At 33.0% G+C, this 19,506-nt stretch overlaps 2 protein-coding genes and 2 long non-coding RNA genes across 5 annotated transcripts; 1 reads left to right on the forward strand and 3 right to left on the reverse strand.

Moving 5' to 3' along the window:
- The first annotated feature begins 107 nt into the window (after positions 1–107).
- LOC106438634 (lysine-specific demethylase JMJ25-like) lies at positions 108–7,398 on the forward strand. 2 transcript variants are annotated; one of them, XM_048776136.1, is made up of 14 exons: positions 108–680; positions 804–940; positions 1,015–1,114; positions 1,189–1,318; positions 1,401–1,464; positions 4,356–4,977; positions 5,043–5,378; positions 5,459–5,672; positions 5,715–5,744; positions 5,812–6,344; positions 6,429–6,501; positions 6,577–6,662; positions 6,812–6,931; positions 7,010–7,398. In XM_048776136.1, exons 1-14 carry the CDS (start codon positions 276–278, stop codon positions 7,088–7,090), a joined length of 2,931 nt encoding a protein of 976 aa, XP_048632093.1. In that variant the 5' UTR covers positions 108–275; the 3' UTR covers positions 7,091–7,398. The 2 variants fall into 2 exon arrangements, with proteins under 2 accessions (XP_048632093.1, XP_013735327.2); XM_013879873.3 differs by having other exon boundaries at positions 110–680; positions 5,459–5,744.
- On the reverse strand, positions 2,344–4,004 carry LOC125606945. Its single transcript, XR_007338193.1, has 2 exons — positions 3,772–4,004; positions 2,344–3,702 (listed from the first exon to the last, which is right to left on the reverse strand). It is a non-coding gene; the product is annotated as an uncharacterized LOC125606945 (long non-coding RNA).
- A 78-nt stretch (positions 7,399–7,476) lies between the features above and the next one.
- Positions 7,477–9,670, reverse strand: LOC106438633 (replication stress response regulator SDE2-like). The gene is made up of 3 exons (XM_048776137.1): positions 8,809–9,670; positions 7,957–8,422; positions 7,477–7,820 (listed from the first exon to the last, which is right to left on the reverse strand). The coding sequence occupies exons 1-3, from the start codon at positions 9,429–9,431 to the stop codon at positions 7,674–7,676; spliced, it is 1,236 nt and encodes a 411-aa protein (XP_048632094.1). The 5' UTR covers positions 9,432–9,670; the 3' UTR covers positions 7,477–7,673.
- Positions 9,671–12,701: 3,031 nt separating this feature from the next.
- Positions 12,702–14,264, reverse strand: LOC125606944. Its single transcript, XR_007338192.1, has 2 exons — positions 13,403–14,264; positions 12,702–13,026 (listed from the first exon to the last, which is right to left on the reverse strand). It is a non-coding gene; the product is annotated as an uncharacterized LOC125606944 (long non-coding RNA).
- Between the last annotated feature and the right edge of the window lie 5,242 nt (positions 14,265–19,506).

Consider the following 19,506-nt stretch of genomic DNA (forward strand, 5'->3'; position numbering starts at 1 on the left):
CGATTTTATAACCAAGAAATAGATTTATATTATTATGAAGATAGAAAATTTATTTGTTTTATAAAGATTTTATTTGATTGAGGGTTTTATTTTGCATTAATAAAGAGAGAGAGAGAGAGAGAGAAAGTAGCTGAGAATGAATTAGGGATAAGGGAGTCCGATGATCCATCATTCCTATAATAAGACTTTGACCTGCCACGTCACTGATTCATTATCATCAGAAACGCCGCCGTCTGATGTTCCAAAGCCGAGACAGGGGGCGATAGCGAGAGAGTATGGAGAAGCGAATTAGATCAGATGATTCCGACGAGTCAGAAGAACTTCGATCTAACAAGCGACGTAATTCGAGGAAGAAAGATACGGATGGTGTGAGCATAGGCTCTCCGAGCTCTGAGGGAATAGGAAGAGGTAGAGGTAGAGGTAGAGGAAGAGGAAGAGGGAGAGGAAGAGGGAGAGGAAGAAACTCTGACGGTGCAGATGATTCGAAGAGAATTCGATCAGATGATTCCAACGACTCAGATAGGCTCAAAGAACATAGATCTGAAGGAGGTGTGAGCATTGAATCTCCGAGCTCTCAGGGCCAGGGAAGAGGGAGAGTAAGAAAATCTGACGGTGGAGAGGGCTCGAGGCGAACTGCTGAAAGAAGAGGGAGAGAGAGAGGCATGTCTACGCCCAACAAGGTTATTTTCTTTTTGTAATTGAATTGTTCAGTTTGTCAACAAGCTTGAATCATCTTTGTTTACTTCTATTTGTGGAAATGTTTTTTTTTTTGGATAAATGTGAACACTGTTTTCCTTTTTCAGGATGATAACTCTGATGGAACAAAAAAGTATGCGGGTTTGACTTGTCATCAGTGCAAGAACTTAACGTATAAGGTTGATCTTGTCTTCTGTTCTAAATGCATTAAGAAGCGCTATTGCTATGACTGCATCAAGAGATGGTAAACTATTTTATTTGCACTTTAGAACGAGGTTAAAGACTGCAGTCATGAGAATCTTAAGAATCTCTATATAGGTATCCAGAGAGAACGCCTGAGGAAGTTAGAGATGCATGTCCTTTCTGTGTTGGGAATTGTAACTGCAGAGCTTGTTTGCGTCAGCCTTTGCTTGTCAAGGTTTGATCACTTTTTCACTGTGTATCTATTGAGACGAAATGGCTCCTTCATTTGTATATTTTTATGAATCTCAGCAACCAAGTGAGAAGGACGCTAATGTCAAGCTCAAGCAGTTGCAGTACCTATTAGCTAAAGCTCTTCCTGTTCTTAGAGATATTTATGCAGAGCAGATCCGTGAACTGGAGGTTGAATCAGCAATTAGAGGTATGGGTCTTCACTTGTTTGTTTTGTCCTCTCATTTCTTCTTTGTTTATATTAGCCAACGTAACCTGTTTTATTGTTTTAGGAGTCCCTGTGACAGAATCTGATATTACGTGGTCCGAACTTCATCCTAGTGAACGCATATACTGGTATGTTTTCAAAAACTCGTTTGCTTTTTTTTTTTTTTTTTTTGCTTGTTTGATAATGATATTTCTTCGTGGGGAAAACACGCTTCCATACCATTTCTTGTATGTTTGGTAGTTTATTGATGAGATCATGATCGTATTAAATGGTTTCAATATTGTTTAAATACGCTTCACATTGTGAAGCATGTAGTTGCCTTGATAACTATCGGCAAGGGTTCTGGACCCCTTGCTCGGATACCTTTGGGTATCGTTGGGGGTTAGTCTGTTATGTTCCACTTCCCTCAAGTGAAAAAATAATTAAGTCCATATATAATCCCATTGATTCCCCACTTATAAGTTAGATTTCCGATGAATTTGGTTATGGGCTGATTGTGGGACACTTGTACTAAATGATACATTGTATCAAATGGTATAAGAGCAGTTTGTTCCTTGGGCATGAGGACGTCGGGGTGGTGATGAGTGGAAGGAAGATGGGTTTAATGGGGGAGTCTTAGAGATACTAGCAGCCGCGATCGTCCTTCACCAGCGTCGAGGATGTTTAAAGGGGCAGTATTATTATGTCCCACATCGCTCAAGTGAGAAATTAATTTAAGTCCATACATAATCTCTTGATCCCCAATTACAAGCTCACCTTTTGGTGGGTTCTACATTTGAGACTAATATGGATTTGGTTAGAAAGTTTCTACTCTGTGAACTTTCTATATGTGGTAAACTTTATATCTTTCTTATGAGAATTTATGCATGTATGATGCAAGGTTCTATTCTTTATGAGAATTTATGTCTGTCTGACTACAACACCTTGAGCAGTTTTATGAGATCGATGTCTGACATTATTTTTTGCATTATGTCGAAGAGCTCATGTAACTCTTATTCCTACTTTGCATTCTTTGGGATCTAAACCCTAGACTTCTTAGTATGTAAGCATTAAGAGCATCTCCAATCTCTCTATTTTCCTCTAAAATAGAGATATCTATGATAAGGTGGATTTGTTTCTATGCATGTCTATATAATAGAGTGTCTCTAATTTAGACAAAAATAGAGAATAAAGATCTCTATTTTAGAGGAATATACATGAATTTTATTATTTGACTCTATATTTAGAGATGGAAATAACAATTCTTTATATTTTCCTCTAAAAATAGATAAACTTTATTATATAGACATACATTAGAGCAAATCTACTTCTCCAATAGAATTTTTCTATTTAAGGAAAAAATATAGTGATGAAAATAGAGGTGGGTTAGCGATGGTCTAATGAACTTTTGGTCAAATCACTAAACTAAAAGAGCTTCCAGAGTGATTTTTTTTAAACATTGATTTTTTTTATTATAATACATAAGAGGCATTGCATAAAGGATTGGACAATTTTCTCAAATAGCTATTTTTAAGTTTTTGTCACAAAAATAATCTCCAATGGAAAAAAAAATGATAAAAGGGGTTCCATTAAAGATACAAAATATTTTTCTACCATTTGCTTTATATATATACAAATATAAATAAATAATAAATGAAAATAACTTTTTTATTATATGTTTTTAAATTCTATTTTTTATAATTTTTTTTGAAATTTAAAAATGTTTTTGAAACTTTTTTATTTTCTATTTTAAAAATAATAAACCCACCTCCAAAATCCACCTCGAAAAATTTCATTATCTCTAAACTTAGTTCTAAAGTTTAGATTAGTTAAGCGTATAATTGTATATTCACAATTTAATAAAACTTCTTTTCGTCATTTTTTGGAGCTCTTTTGGTAAAAAAAAAAAAAACTAAAAATAGCTATATTAAAGAATTTCTCTTAACGATTTTATAAAGCTAATTTTACTATCTTATGAAAATTAACGCTAGGAAGTTATACATTTACAATTTCAGACAACTAAATAAAATTATGTTTGACGGTTCTACTTGCATCAGACAACAGAAGATCATTTGTAATCTTGTCTTCGCTAATCTACATAAATGATGGTAAATCGCATTCTCTATTATTTTTAATTTTCATATATTATAAATGTTACTATATAAAAAGTTCAATGCGAGAGCATTGAGCAAATATTTGAAGAACATTTACAACTTTTAAATGTTAATCTAAATATTATTTTTTAATAATTAATGATTGGATAATAATGAGCATGATGTTATTTGGTCTAAAATGAGCATGATGTTTGTTATGCCAATCAAGCTCTTAATAGATTTTCACTTTCCAGTAAGCTTCAAAACCTCTGATAAACTTTGGAAAGATATTTTCTTTGTTTTTATTTTATTTTGAACAACTCAAAATTCTCTTCGAATACATATATATGGCTCTGCATGTACATGGTGCACTATGCAAACCCGATCCGAATATGAAAAGTATCTGAACAGTAGTAAATTCCTAAATCGAAATACCCAACATACTAAACATGGACCAAACACGGATGGATATCCGAACACCCAGCCTTAGTCGAACTGAACCGAAATCACTTCACATAAAATCAAATGAAAAATCATAATCATCTGAACGGACAGTTATTTAAAATATTTTGGATACCAAAACCAAATTAAGAATCAAACTAACTTAAATGGAATAACAATGGCCATGATAGCTGCCAAATACATTTGTTGAGTTACCCTTTAATGAACTGTTTTGTGAAATAGGATTGTTATTTGTAAATAAGACAGTTTGATTACTTTGCTGGAAATATGGGGCTTGGTGCTCATTTATATGTAAATAAGACACAGTTCGCCAAAAAAAAAAAAAAAGACACAGTTTGCATATTTCCTGAAGAAGTGAATAAAGCATCAGTCATAAAAACACATTTTGTTATCTGTTTCTTTGAATTGCATCTTTCGTTGATTTTTCTTACATATTACTCTGAGTTACCTTATTTGCTTACAATCTCTTCTCTCTTGTACGACAGTGACCTGTGCAGCACATCCATTGCCAATTTTCACAGAAGCTGTCTGAACCCAGATTGCTCTTCCGACATTTGTCTTTCTTGCTGCAAGGAACTTAGAGAGAGTTCACATGATGAGAAGGTAGATGGGGAGAACTTCTCTGACTGGAAGCTTAATCCTGACGGTAGCATTCCATGCCCTCCCAAAGAGCGTGGTGGCTGTGGCACTTCAACACTGGAGTTGAGACGTTTGTGCGAATGTGATAGGGTTGAAAAGCTGATAGCGAATGCAGAGGAAGTTACTCTGCAGTTTAGGCCACCAGATGTGGATATTGCTCATGAATGTTCCTCATGCATTGCCAATTCTGATTCCAGTAGAAGGCAGGCGGCGTTTAGGCAGGATGGTCATGATAACTTTTTGTACTGCCCAAATGCTATTGATCTGTCTGAAGACGATATTGCTCATTTTCAGTCGCATTGGATGAGGGCGGAACCTGTGATAGTTAGAAATGTTCTCGATAAGACACCTGGACTAAGTTGGGATCCGATGGTTATGTGGAGGGCTTGCAGGGAAATGGATCCAAAAGCTAAATGCAAAGAAGAGGCAAAAAGCGTGAAAGCTTTGGATTGCTTCGACTGGTGTGAGGTCAGTCAAACTGAATCTATGCATTTTCTAAGAGGTGAGCTCATTACCATCCCTTTCTCTTGCAGGTTGACATAAATATTCATCAGTTTTTTGAAGGCTACTTAAAAGGCCGCATGGATCCTAAGGCCAAGGGCATGCCAGTAATGTTGAAATTAAAGGATTGGCCTCCATCAACTTTATTTGAAGAGCGCCTTCCAAGGCATAACTCCGAGTTTATTTCTGCGTTACCTTTCTTTGATTACACTGACCCAGAGTCAGGTATCTTGAATCTCGCTACAAGACTTCCGAAAGAATCCTTGAAGCCAGATCTTGGACCTAAGACATACATTGCCTACGGTTTCCCTGAAGAGCTTGATGGAGGAGATTCTGTGACAAAACTACATTGTGATATGTCCGACGCGGTAAGTGTGCACCAGTTCTTTCTCAATTCTTCAGAGATAGACCAATAATCTGTACGTTATACTTTTTGGATTTGTGTTAGGTCAATGTGCTGACACACACAGCTAAAGTGGATATACCTCCCTGGCAATACAAACTTGTAAAAAAAGCAAAGTTGCGTAAACAACAGTCTGGTCAAGAGACAGAAGCCAGTGAATGTGAAAACAAGTCAGTGAAAGAAGTAGAGAATGAGGAAGCTGCTTTAAAGAAATGTGATGGTCTTGTGGGAGAAGAGACTTTAAAGGACAAGGCAGCTAACGAAGAACCATCAAATAGCAGCTCGAGACCGTCCAGCTCACACGAAGATGATAAGATGTTTGTTTCAAAAGGTATTTGAAAGAAGCTCCCTCCCACGTTTATGTTTTTTAAATTCATTACTGAAAGGTTAAATTTCAGGCGAATGTACCAAAACTGAAAGAGATGATCCTGTGGAAGGGTCTTGTAGTTCGAAGTCAGGTCATGATCCAAAGGCGGATGCTGGTTTGATAAACGAACCAATTACTGGTGAGAATAATAATGAAGTATGTTTAAAGACAGAGAGATTATCTCCAACGAACCAAAGTGAAGATGATCCCACGGTGGAGAACGGTCTTATGATGCCAACTGCTCTTTCAACTGCCCCGTTGGACACAGATGGTAGTCTCCCGCCGCCTATGGAATCCATAAAAGAGGAGAAAATGGATTCTCCAAAGGAAACTGAGGGCAATGTCACTCAGAGTTTGGATGGTAGTACAAGTGCGGAGTCCATAAAAGAGCAGAAACATGATGCTCCAAAAGAAACTAATGGCAATGCCAATGAGAGTTCAGAGGGTGTGCATGGTGGTGCTGTGTGGGACATCTTTCGAAGAGAGGATGTTCCAAAACTTATTGAGTATTTGGAAAGACACAAGCATGAGTTTCGCCATTTCTTTAACGAACCTGTGGAATCTGTAAGTGTCATCACAACATCACATTTGTAAATGATTAGTGTCTGAGAGAAAAATCTGGAATTTATGCTTTTGTTTAATTTTCAGGTTACTCACCCAATTCATGACCAGACCTTGTTCTTGACTGAAAGCCAGAAGAAACAGCTGAAAGAGGAGTTCGGTAAGATTCTTGTTTGGATTTTATCTTCTTTGCTATGGCGAAAATTCTGATATATGTTATTGTTCGTAAGCACAGATATAGAGCCATGGACATTTGTGCAACACCTCGGCGAAGCTGTTTTTATCCCTGCAGGTTGTCCTCACCAAGTTAGAAATATACAGGTAAACAACGAGTCAAAAATCCCCCCTGTTGTTTTGACATCTCGTGTTTATGAATCAAGTAACTTTGTATCTATTTTCATTCATCCGGATCAACTCTCTTGGTTCATTTCAAAATGTTAATGATCCCTGAAATTGGAACTGTTTTACAGTCATGCATAAAGGTGGCACTTGATTTTGTTGCTCCTGAAAGCTTAGAGGAGTGCCTTAGGCTAACACAGGAGTTCCGGAGACTACCAAAAGACCACAGATCCAATGAAGATAAACTAGAGGTATTTTTTAACTATTTTTAACTATTCTCTGTGTGCTCTCTCTGTACTTACTTATCTTCTAACTGCATTTGGATGTAGCTTAAGAAAATAGTGCTGCATGCTGCCAGCTCAGCCATAAGAGAGGCACAAGATCTAATGCAAAACTCCATGACAGAATGATGCTAACAAAAGACTCACTGTAGGAAGAAGACATCAAGGTCTACATTGTAGGACTTGGTTTCTTCCCAAAGATCAAAATCAGAAGAAAGCCCTCTGTTTGCTTTGTCAGGGAACAATCTCCCGTGTAACATTATTGTATCAGTAAAACGATTCTGTGGCATTTATTTATGTAACATTATTGTATCAGTAAAATATTTGGTGGCATTTTACTTATGTAACGTTAGAACAAAGATCCTTCCATCTTGTTTTGAAGCAGTTGTAACCGTTGAAGTTTAAAGCTGATATATTGCAGTGTGGGTTATGTCAAATAGTACACCAACAAAAAGAGAACCTCAAAAGGGTGTAGGCTCTTGAGAATTAAAAGACCTGTAAGATCATGAGAAGTATTGATTAAACTTCTAAGTAAAGATTGCTTTAAAAAATGAAAGAGTTATTGCATGTTGTTGGATTACTGAGTGTAGCACTTGGAGCTTAAAGCTGATATATTATTACACATGTGGGTTGTGGTGTATCAAATACTATAATTAACATAGAAACTTCAAAGAGTAGTAGAAGCCTTTGAGATACACTCCAGTTTTACTCTTCATTTCTTCGCCAGCAACTTCTTTGGAAGCTTATCTAATGGTGTCGACTTAAGTAAGAAGAGCCTTGCAGCCCGCTCTTGCAGTGTCCCTCCGCATTTCAGTCCATGTGACTGAAGCTCTGTCTTTAGTCTTTCCATCCCCATAACCTGAAACCAAAACAACAGATATTGATAAAAGTTTAGTAAGGATTTTGATGCAAGGTTGTGAGAAGCAATTAGATTTTCTGAAAGACATCATTATGAATTGAATTTTGCATATGAGAAGAATGAATCTATTACATACCTCCATATCTTTTGCTGAACTGAAGTCAGCAAAGTTAAGTGGTTCAACACGTTTGCAACACATTGCATCAACAGTCTCTGTTTCTCCAGCAACTCCTTCTTGCTTAACTTCAGAATCATTGCCTTGATTCTTAACATCTACAACCGTTTCACAAGCTACTTCCACCAGATTCTTTTCTGCGTCTTTATATAAATTATCTTCCTTTTCAGTCTGAACCATTGCACCAACAAGTAAATCATCCACTTTTCCTTCGTTAATCACTTGAACACCAGCAGTGGTTTCTCCCTTAAGTACATCTGAACTTTGATGTACTACTACAACGTCTTTACCAGAAGAATCACCATCATGTGCTCCAGCCATACCCGAGCCTGAGCTCTCAACTTGGCTACCATTGTTTTTCTCTTTCTCGTCCTCGTCGTCGCTGCTTTCATCACTGTCACTAGCATCAACTGCTCTCTTTCCCTTCCTGAAAGAGAAAAACAAACACCACATCAACGGCAAGTAACAAAGATATGAAGAACCCAAGTAACAAAACTACACCAACAGAATATAGCAAACAAGAGACTATCACGAATCATGACTTGTTTGTTCCTAACAATTTAAAGGAACCTACTTTTCAATCTATTAGTTCAAAGCGTACATTCAGCTATCGAAAGATACCATATCCCTTCCTAACATAGAAAAGTCTATCCATCATCCTCATCGCTGCTCTATCACCACCGTCCTCAACTGCTGTTTTACCCTTCCTAACAATTCAAAGGAACATACTTTTCCACCTTTCATTTCAAAGCACACATTGATCCAAGTATCTATAACCATGGAAAGATACAAAAGAGCTTTCTTTCTTCTTACCATATCTTGAGTCGCTTTGACTTCTCAGACTCTACACCAATCTTCCCCTTCCTCTTCCCACTCATAAAAGACTCTTTCAAAGCCAAATCCACAGCCTCAATACACTTATCAGACTCCTCCCTATACCTCTTCACATACTTCTGCGTAGCTCCATTCCCAACACCTTCCTTCACTTTACTCGCCTGCTTCTTAAGAAACTCCTCAGCCAACCTCTCAAGCTTCCTCTCCTCCTCACCTTCCTTCCACTCCTCGAGCCTCTTCTCCGCGTTCACGTGCCTCAGCCTCCGTCCGCTCATATCCCTACACGCGTCGAAGTTGTTCGTCTTCTTCTGCCCCGCCTTGGTGGCTGCGCCTCGAAGCAAGGAGCCGAATCCTCCTTTGCCTCCGCGGAGGGAGAGGACGAGGTTTACGGTGGCGTCGGGTTGAGAGACGGTGGACTCGTCGGAGATCTGGTAGCCTCCGCAGATCAGCCGCTGGAGATGCGTCGGGATGTGAGTGTGGTCGAAGATCCGCTGCTTGATCTGGTCGCCATAGGCTAAGGGAGAGGAGAAAGCTACGGTTATCGATTTTCCGTTGAGTAGCCTAACGAATAACTGCAACGGCTTAGGGCTCTGATCCGCCATTGTTAGCAAAGTTCAGTGATCGAAGAAGAAGAAAATCGATTTTGTGGAAATCACAACGAAATGTAAAAATCTTGGGATGGGCAATAAACCGAGCCGAACTTATGGTATTTCCGGTTAACGAAACTCGAACCTTAAATGGATCCGATAGAATCCAAAAGATTCAAAATCCAAAAAATAGAGAATTTGTAGCAAACATGATCTTAATTTCTACTATGTATCCAAAATACACTAAAATATTTTTAAACATCTAAAATAGTTATCTATACATAAATAATTGACTCAAATATTTATTTTAATATATATTTTTGGTATTTGGTTAGTATTAATATTTTTATATTTTGATGAATGAGTTTGCTTTTCAAGTTTAAACAATGTTTTTTAAAAAAGTTTAAATAATGTTTCTTACGTTGATATGATAGAATTGCTGGTTGTTAATTTTAATTTGTTTATATTTCATTATGTATGATTTTTTCGTTTGTACAAAACTTTGATTTGTCATGCTATATATGATATTTTTACAAATAGTTCAAATAAGAGTTTTGTACTGTTGATAAACGAGTCTCTTAGAGTTATTTTGAAAAAAAACAATATAGTTTGATGAAGCACGTAAACAAATTTATTGACAAATCAATATTTCTGGAACCGATAACCCAATTAATATCTGAAACTGGAACTATTTTGTGTTCAATCAAATCTTGAACATGTAACTAAACACAAACTGAATCCTACGTGGTTTTTTATAATGTCCGAATAAAACTGAAATTTATGAAACTGAAAACGCGAAGCCCGAATGAACCCGAACCAAAACCTGATTGCGACCTGGATTACCCAGCCCTAGTAAAGTCTGTAATATGGTCAGTCGTTGACGAACATGTGATTTTTGTAATTTTTATGGTCAGGTTATCCAAAAATATGATTTTTTTTTTTTGTAAAATGATACATATAATGATAAACGACGACCATTTTCATATCTATAATAGACCATGTGGTGTGTGTAAGCCATTGGTTATATGACCATTTCATTGAAATAAATTTATATCAATTTAAAAAATATTACAATTATGGTTTACAATGACTTTAAATCAAGTTCTTCTTTGCCAAAATAATATCTAACAGCCAAAATGATTCAATTATGTTTCACTAATTAGGTTAAATTACTATTGTATCCTATTAAAAATTAAATTGAATTTGAATAAATTTAACTTTCGTTCTCATCACCACCTTCGCCGTGTCTCTTCATCATTGGATGATCTCCCTCATCTCTGCCACCGTCGTGAGTTTCATCGTCCCTCAGCTACAACAATCTCCTTCATTTTCATGTCTCTTATCTTCACCAGACGAGATCATCAGATCTCTTTCTCTTCATCGGCCAAACTTTTTCATCATCACGTCATTTTGTTATTGTAATAATTGTATGATGATACTGTGTAGATACTAGATATCGTCTCAGCTCGTCATTGTCATGTCACATGATTTTTGTTGTCATTGGAGAAATCGCTCAGTGAATAGATCAGTAGTACTTCTATCATGTGCTTTTCGATTTACATGTATCCATTACTATATTGATGATGAATTTGCAATTAGAAATCAAATGGAAGTTCTTAACTTTGATGAAATTGTATATGTTTTGTGTTAATAGATTTAATAGTTGACAACGTCTTCAGTGTTGTAGCCAATGACCTTTGTTTATAGCCAACAACCTCTTCTTTTGGTTTAAAAAGCTTTGGTCGAATGCATGAGCATGAGTTGTAGTTGTCTTTTAGAGTTGTTTTCATTTACTTTATCACCGATTGTGGAAGATTTTGCTATTCAAGAGAAATATATCATTCTTAACAACACGTTACTTTGGGGATTAAAACAATAGTGGAAGAGGTTCCACATGTTTCTATAGAAAAAAATCATCATCTAAGAATTTTCATCACCAAAATAGTAGAATATGCTGAAATTTGTCGTTTGTGTGGAAATGCTAGTGTTATATTCTTCCTAAATGTGTCTTTTAAGGGTGAATGATCAAACTGTTGATACAGCAGCTAGAAGCAACGTTTTTTTATTAAGAACTAAGGGTGTAGCCGCGCTTCACGCGGGATATTATTTTTAAAATTTTAAACATTATTTGTAAGATGTTTTTGTCATCTCCCCATATTTTCCTCTTGAACCGTCACCATCTATGTGTTTTTGTTCTTTCTCGCGTTCTTCTCCTGTGAGGTTATCTAGTATTTGTTGTAGATTAATTTTATGAATTCCCAGTTGTGCGGTTGTTTCTCACGGCGTTATAGACTGTTCAGATCAATATTGTTGCTCCTTTTCTTTCTTAGATTTTGGCTGATGTTAGGGACTGCATCTCCTTGTGTTGGGTCAGAGTTTAGTCGTCATTGATGTTTTCTTCCTCGTTGTTGGCATGCCGTCGATAGTCCTTGCTCGTCTTCGTTTTCAAGATCTGATTTTTGGTGATATGACCTCTATGCTCTCTTTCATAGCTCGAGGGTGGCTACATTATTTTGATGATTTCATTTTGTTTCCCCTTCCTTCTATGTTTTCTAATCTCGTTGCAGCTTTCATCGTTGCTTGCATCTCTGGTGGCTCTTCCTTTCACTATGTTTTCCACTCCAGGTTTGGATAATGTTTTCCTTTGTATATGTTATGTGGGCTTGGATGGAAGGTTGTTTCTAGTCTCAAGCTTGAGCTTTGGTTTCTCGGTGGTTGTCTTATATTCTCCCTCTCTTAGGTTATTTTTCTTCTTTCCATGCTTTGTTTGGGATAAGTGTGCGAAGTTAGCCTCTTGGAGCTTTGTTCACTTCTAACCAGAGCTTTGTGATTCTTCGTTAGCATGGATGTGTGTGTTTAGTGTGTGAGGTGTTTCTTACCTCTTAGCTGTTGGTTGTGCTTCTGGTGCTTTAGGCATGTGTCTTTCTGATTTGTGGTGACTTCGGTATTTCGGTGATTATTTTTCCTATGATCCGCTTTTTTTGTTTTTTCGCATAGGTGCTTGATCGCGCTTCTTTGTATTCATCGGATTACATTATTTGACCTAACTTGATCTGAAACTCAAGTGTGTTGCGTGAAATATTGAATCTTTGTGGATACGATCCTTACATACTTTACTACAAATCGATCTATTATTTGAGAGAGTTGCTTGATATTACTTTACACATAAAGAATCAAGACAAAGACAGATTAGCAACCCTCGGATCATTTGATATAGATCGAAGGGCTGCTAATATGTTTGATATAAAAGTGAAACCGACGTAAGGAAAAATATTAAGACTAAAATTGACAAGAAATGTTTATCATCTTCATTACACTCTCTTAAAGTTTTATCATTGCCTTCATTTGTAACATTGTTTCTGACATTATGTCCTTATTTTGAATGTTACATATATTTTATGAAGAGCTAATAAAGACTAACGGATCAAATAATATAAAACATAATCATCAAACTGACCAATTACGTTTACAAGGTAAATGATCACGAGTACATATATTATACACGCTTCTTATGGGCCACCTCCTCGGGGCGATCTCGAAGGGGGTGTATAATAACGAGGGGGAGGGGGACGGAAAGGGGGAGGGGGACGGCGAGACGGTGAAATTCTTCCTGTAAAATAAGAAGAAGATGTTTCATTAGTTTCTTCATTGAATAATACGTCAAATCTCATCTGGCTTTGAAAAATATAAACATTTGATATCTTATAAATCATGTATAACACAAATACAGTATTCTTTATTATTATTTTTTACATTTAACAGTCAGAAACAAAAGTTCTTGTGGTTCTAACAGCGAGAAAAACTAATGCGTAAGTAATTGAATTTCTGGGGTGACCAAAACAGAATATAACGATTAAAAAAAATGATAAAATAACTTTAAAAATATCAATATGTACAGAAACTTTTAAAGGCATGCTTCTTGCATAAACATAAATAATAGAAGAACTGAAAAGGCAAATATGAAATGGGTGCAAGCAAATACTAACGTGGAATTCGTCTAGCTTCCGTAAGACAAACTTGAGAGGAGACAAATAATTGCAGAAGAATCAAATAGAGAACCAGAGAAACTAAACTTGATGACTTTGTAGCCATTATAGTCCAATTTGTCACATTGCCCATTACGAAAGACCATGTATATATATATAGAAAGTAAATAAATCATCACTAGAAATTATTCGTTTTAAAAAAAAAAATTCCACAAAGACTTTTCTTCTTTAGTTGGTAAAAAAAAGAGACTTTTCTTCTTTCATATATTTCGTCCGCTCACTCATAAAAGGACATGGCTTTTTCTTTACGAAATAAAAATGAGATCCTATACTTCAATATCATAAGAATTATTGCTAATTTAACTGAACAAAGGGGGGATTTTAATTTTAATATTGAAGTGTTGTTAATTTCTCAAACAATTTTTTTTCTTGGGAAATCCTTATATACGTCTTTTGGATATTTATTCATGAAAAATTGCTTTAAATACTATAAATTAGCTATCACTTTTTATTTTAGTAAAAAATTGGAAATAATATCAAATTTGTAACAAAATTGAAATTTTTCTTTTAAGAACACGGAACAATATAGTGTGTATATAAAATATTATCAAAATAGAAATATTCTTTAGTTTAATCTTTTGTGGAATGTTACAGAATGTATCGTTGTAATTTTTATGATCCTTAATATTTTAGTACGAAGAATGAGATTGTTTATAATAGTGTAAGTAATATATGCATTGAGATTATGTAGAATTCATATTTTTCCAACATATAACGATGGAGCTGAATATGTTATAAGCCATGGAAGACATGATGAAGATTATAAACGCAAGAGAATTAGTGTATAGGAACGTTACGTATTTATTAAAAAATGATATCATGTGTTGTTATTCAAAAGAAATTTATTCAAAGATAGTCTTTTTAAGTTTTTATCGTAAAAATAGCTTTCAATTGAAGAAAATGACCAAAATAAGTTTTATTAAAGAGTAAAAATGTATTTTTATCTTTGATTAACTAATATATACTTAGGGTTTAGAGTTGAAAAGTGAGAGGTTTAGGGGATATGATTTCAATTTTTTTAAAAAAAATTAAAAATTTGAAAATAAAAATGGACTATTTTGATCATTTTTTTGAGGGATATTTGTGACAAAAACTTAAAAATAGTTATTTAAGAGAATTGTCATATTCAAAATGTAAATATATTATATAGTTACCAATGGCATAGGTTGTAATATTTCTAGTAAATGTTTGTTCTTTTAAAAATTTATGCGAAAAAGTTTCTGGTGATGACACCTAAGATAAAATGGCAAAATGTAAATAAAGTACAAAATAAAGATTAAATTTTAAAAATGTTTCTATTTTAATAATAAAGAGATGTTATATTGATTTCCATAGAGTAAAGAAATTAATAACTTTAAAACAATTTTCCACAAAGACTTTTCGTTTTTGGTGTTCTACGAACTTATAATAGAAGATACTTGGCTTCTTCTTGACCAAATAAAACATGTAATCCTATATTTTAATATCATACAGATTCATGTTAATTTAGATTTTAGAATGAGTAAGTATTAAAGAGGCGTATATAAAGTTTTCCAAAGAAAAAGATTTGTTTTATTTAAGAACTACCAACAAATTACTCCTTCAAATTATCCTACTTGTTAATCTCTTTCTGCTAAATTTTTGGCACAAAGGTCTGCTTTCTTAACTTTTAACAAAATAGATTAATTCCTACTTGTTAATTAATCTCTTTCTGTTCGTGACAAAAAATAAATAATAATAATAATAATAACCCACACAGTGAGTAGGGTATACTCCCATTGGTTATTTGGCCTTGTCCAGAAAATGAAAATAAGCAAAATTTTCTTTTTTGCTATAAAAACGAGCAAATTTATCGACCACCAACAACGTTTTTGTTTGGTGATCCAGAAGATAAACACGAGAATATATTTATTTTTTTATTTTTGAGGATCACATGTTATGGAATAGCTGTGACATCTTCAAGACAAAAATTCTATTGTTTTCATTTAAAGTTTTGTCAGAAAATGTTACAGTATTTTCCACCATGTAGTATTATTTATGGTTTTGAATATTAAATATAGAAGGACAACGATTATTTATTGACTTACATAGACCATCTGACCAAGACACGGGCCACTGACGCAGAATACAATTTCTTTTGTCAGCTGCCATTTAAATTAAATCAAAGTGGTGATCAGATGATTTTCCTAGGAGTTTATTACTCTGGATCTGATTTATATGAGAAAACATGTAGCATTTAGTTCTTGCTTCTCTTAACGTCTGACCATTTATATTCCAAAGAATATGAATTAGATTCACATCCTCGAAATTTTCTTGTAGTCTCTGAAACATCTCGATTTCTGTGCGAATGTTGGCCAGTCCATAGATTTATAGTCATGTCTCGAAAATAATCGAGGTTATCCTCATATCTCTCATATATAAAACTGTCCAAAGTAAGTTTGACATTTCAGCATGTAAAACTGAGAAGCTTCTACCGCATGCCTTTAATCCAAAAGATTTAGGGTTCATTTGATCCTTAAGACTCTACCCTAAGCCACTAACACTATCATTATCGATCCATGACACATCAATTTGACAGATAGGAATTTGAGGTATCCAAAGAGAACACTGTCTCAATCTCTCTAGTATGAGGGTCCTCGTAATCCTTTGTATATATTTTAATCTTAATATTTATTAAATGATACTTTGTAGTTATATAATTTTTTAATTATTTATATCTTGTCATACAAAAAAAATTAAACCATGGATCATAAAATTCCAGTGTGAAACTTTAAAACAAAATATAACATATACAAAAAAAATCTAAATTTTTATTATATGGTTAATGTGGTTGTTTAATTTATTTAATAATTTAAAATTAAAAAAAAAGAATTAAGGCACACTAATTTGTATCAAATTTATATTATTCAAAATCATTAACTGTCATATATATTTTAGGTATATTAGGCAATTGCATAATTTTTTATTTAAGGAAAGAATAGAGAACATTAATAATTAATTTAATAAAATGTTTATTATATATTTAGATGGACTAATTTATTTCTCTAAAGATTCTAATAATCATTGTGGTGATGACATGTGGCTACCTCAAATGTGGTAAGACTTCTCAAATAATATATAACTAAGTTAAGATCTGCGCCTTGCGCGGGATGAATATTATATATAAATTATTTTCAAATATTATATATTTTTCACATATTATGAAATAATAAATATATATTGAATAATTAAAAATTTAGTAACTATTACGTATATAATTAAATTGGTACAAATACTTAAATAAATTTCATTTATCCAAACAAACATTTTTTCTATTTTATATATTATAAAATTAAGTTTAAATAATATTAACATAGATATATAGTACATTTTTAATATTGACATCTGTTAAAAAATATTTTATACTCATATTATTTTTGACCGTTTGTATTTTTTTATAACAAAAATTTTAAATCAATGATAATAAAAAATTTATGGGATGTTTAATAGTTTTAGTAATTTATAATTTTAAACATTCAATGCAAAGTTTAAAATCTAAATATTAAATTGTCAATAATTGTTCAAATGGCATGTGGTCAAAAAAATAAAATAAATTATAATGGGAGTGATTGGTTGTGGCTGTAGATGCTTTAGAAAACCAAAATTTAGTTTAAAGTTATATATGTCAACCAACCATGTTTTTTTTTCTTTTAAAAGCTACAGCAAAAATATCTCTGAAATTTTTTAAAAAAACAGTAGAAAATTTTATTTTTAGAGCAAAAAAAATAGTGGTTTACAAAACTATAGCAAATATAGTTATAGTAAAGAAATCTACGACTACTATTCTAAAGCAAAAAATAAAATTCACATCCACAACCAATCACCACCAATAAAACTAAAAGCGGAGAAATAATAATGTAGGGGAGGAAAAAAAGAGGTAGACGGGCATTCGAAAAAAAAAAGAAGGAAATAATAATGTAGGGTAGAAATAGCATGTGGACAAAAAAAAAACCAGAAAAGGAAAATCATCTATTCTATTAAAACAGCAGTATGACCCATTGATAAAAGTTATGTCCAATTTAAAATATAACTGCATATAATTAATTATATTAATAACTATTTCAATCAATATATTTTATAACCTCTACGTTAACTAAACCCAAAATTCGCGGAACCCACTTCTTCTTCTTTCTGAAATATGAGAGAAAGTTGCTCCTTCTTCTTTTAATCTGTCTGTAAATTATAGTTTTACTTTTTGTTTCTGTTCCAGTAGTTACTCTTTGCTTGATGCGCTATCTTGATTCGAAAACTAGAGTGTTCTGATTTTCATCAGTTTTTTTACCAATAAAAATCAGAATTTTTTGGTTCATTTTCCTTGACTTTTTGATCTGAGATTATAGGACTTGGAGCTTTTACATTTTTTGGGAGATTCATTTGGTTTTGATTGACAAAAAGTGGATAAGTTTGGGATGGAGATAATGTCGAGTTTCGTTGAAGAAAGAGTTAAAGTATGAATCTTAACAGAGAAAGCTTAAGTTTATAAGCTTTGATTGAAAGTTTAAATTGGGAGTTGTCGTCAGAATCAAAACGGTGACAGTGGAGAAGACGATGAGCTTTTAATAGGTGTGCGGCCGGTGCCTTTAGCTCTTCATTCCAAACATGTGCATTGAATATTACTGCACATAAAAGTAATTTAATAATTTAATTTTAGATTTTATTTTCAATTTTGATTTCTTATTTGACTATTTTAAAAAAATTAAGCTAATAAATAATTAAATAAAATTATTATAATGTAAAACTAAAAACAAAATATTAAGCTTATATATAACATATTGATGAAATTATCAATAACAAAAATAAATTAATATTAATCTAAACCACATGAAATAATTTTGGTTCTCTGTATCATAATTTTCTCTAATAATATAGTAAAAGTTTTCTTAAAATCTAATTATCACAAATCAAATTTATTTATTGTTATCTATTCTATTTTCAGATATCTATTCTATTAAAACAACAACATGACCAATTAATAAAAGTTATGTCCAACTTAAAATTTCAAAATCTATTCTATTAAAACAACAACATGACAAATTAATAAAAGTTATGTCCAACTTAAAATTTCAAAATCTATTCTATTAAATTAAGAACATGACCACTTGACATAGGTTTAGTCCAACAATATAAACCATGAATCAATTAAGAAAAATAATAAATATAAATAACTGTTTATAAGAAAACTAAATTATTTAATTTATCTATTCTATTAAATTAGGAACATGATATTATTATGATAGTATTACTTATAAAAATATATTCTGTAGGTTTTAATTTAACGGGTTTTAAATAGGTTATTCAATTAAAAATATTTATTAAATGTGATTTTACTTAAAGTTAGTGAAGACCTTATTAACCTATTTACATATATATTTAACTAAATATATTAAAATTTATTATTTTAAAACATTTTTTCAAAAAAAATTGTTCGTCTTTCGGTGCGGGTTGGAATTGATATTGGTTTTTGGATATAACATTTTAAGAATCGTTCGAGTATATAGGTCAAACCTAATAGATTATGAAACTTTGATTTTCGGATCGATTCCGAATCGGGGTTTTTGAATGCAAATATTCTTGACTAATTATGTTAGGTAACTACTAAGAAAATATAATATGTTGCTAAATTTAGGAATAAATTTTAAAAATACTTTCTGAAATACATATGACATAAGTGTATAATTATGCAGCTTGACATATTTAATATAGTTACAAAAAATTATATTAAATTAAATTATTATTAAACACAAATATAATTACAAAAAATAACACAAACATAAAAAATAAATTTTTCAAAAAATTAAAACGAAAAATATACCCGCCCTTTAAGGGCGGGTCAAAATCTAGTAATAAAATTAAAAAGAAGGTTGGTGGAGGCAGACGGGCATTCGAAAAGTGGGGGAAACATAGAGAAAGTAAATAAATCATCACTAGCAAAGTATTCGTTTAAAAAAGTTTTCCACAAAGACTTTTCTCCTTTCATATATTTCGTACGCACACTGAGGCAGCAGCTTCCTTTTTTTTTTTTGAAC

Source organism: Brassica napus, chromosome A3, assembly GCF_020379485.1.
Source record: "Brassica napus cultivar Da-Ae chromosome A3, Da-Ae, whole genome shotgun sequence".
NCBI classification, from domain to species: domain Eukaryota; kingdom Viridiplantae; phylum Streptophyta; class Magnoliopsida; order Brassicales; family Brassicaceae; genus Brassica; species Brassica napus.

Bases quoted from the DNA above. Each gene is read 5' to 3' on its own strand.
- LOC106438634 (XM_013879873.3), top strand. From the start codon at position 276: ATGGAGAAGCGAATTAGATCAGATGATTCCGACGAGTCAGAAGAACTT. The intron at 1,115-1,188 runs GTTTGATCACTT...TATGAATCTCAG, and splicing joins GTCAGCCTTTGCTTGTCAAG to CAACCAAGTGAGAAGGACGC. The intron at 6,663-6,811 runs GTAAACAACGAG...ACTGTTTTACAG, and splicing joins ACCAAGTTAGAAATATACAG to TCATGCATAAAGGTGGCACT.
- LOC106438633 (XM_048776137.1), bottom strand. From the start codon at position 9,431: ATGGCGGATCAGAGCCCTAAGCCGTTGCAGTTATTCGTTAGGCTACTC. The intron at 8,423-8,808 runs GTAAGAAGAAAG...TTTCTCTTTCAG, and splicing joins TCAAAGCGACTCAAGATATG to GAAGGGAAAGAGAGCAGTTG. The intron at 7,821-7,956 runs GTATGTAATAGA...TTTTGGTTTCAG, and splicing joins GTTCAGCAAAAGATATGGAG to GTTATGGGGATGGAAAGACT.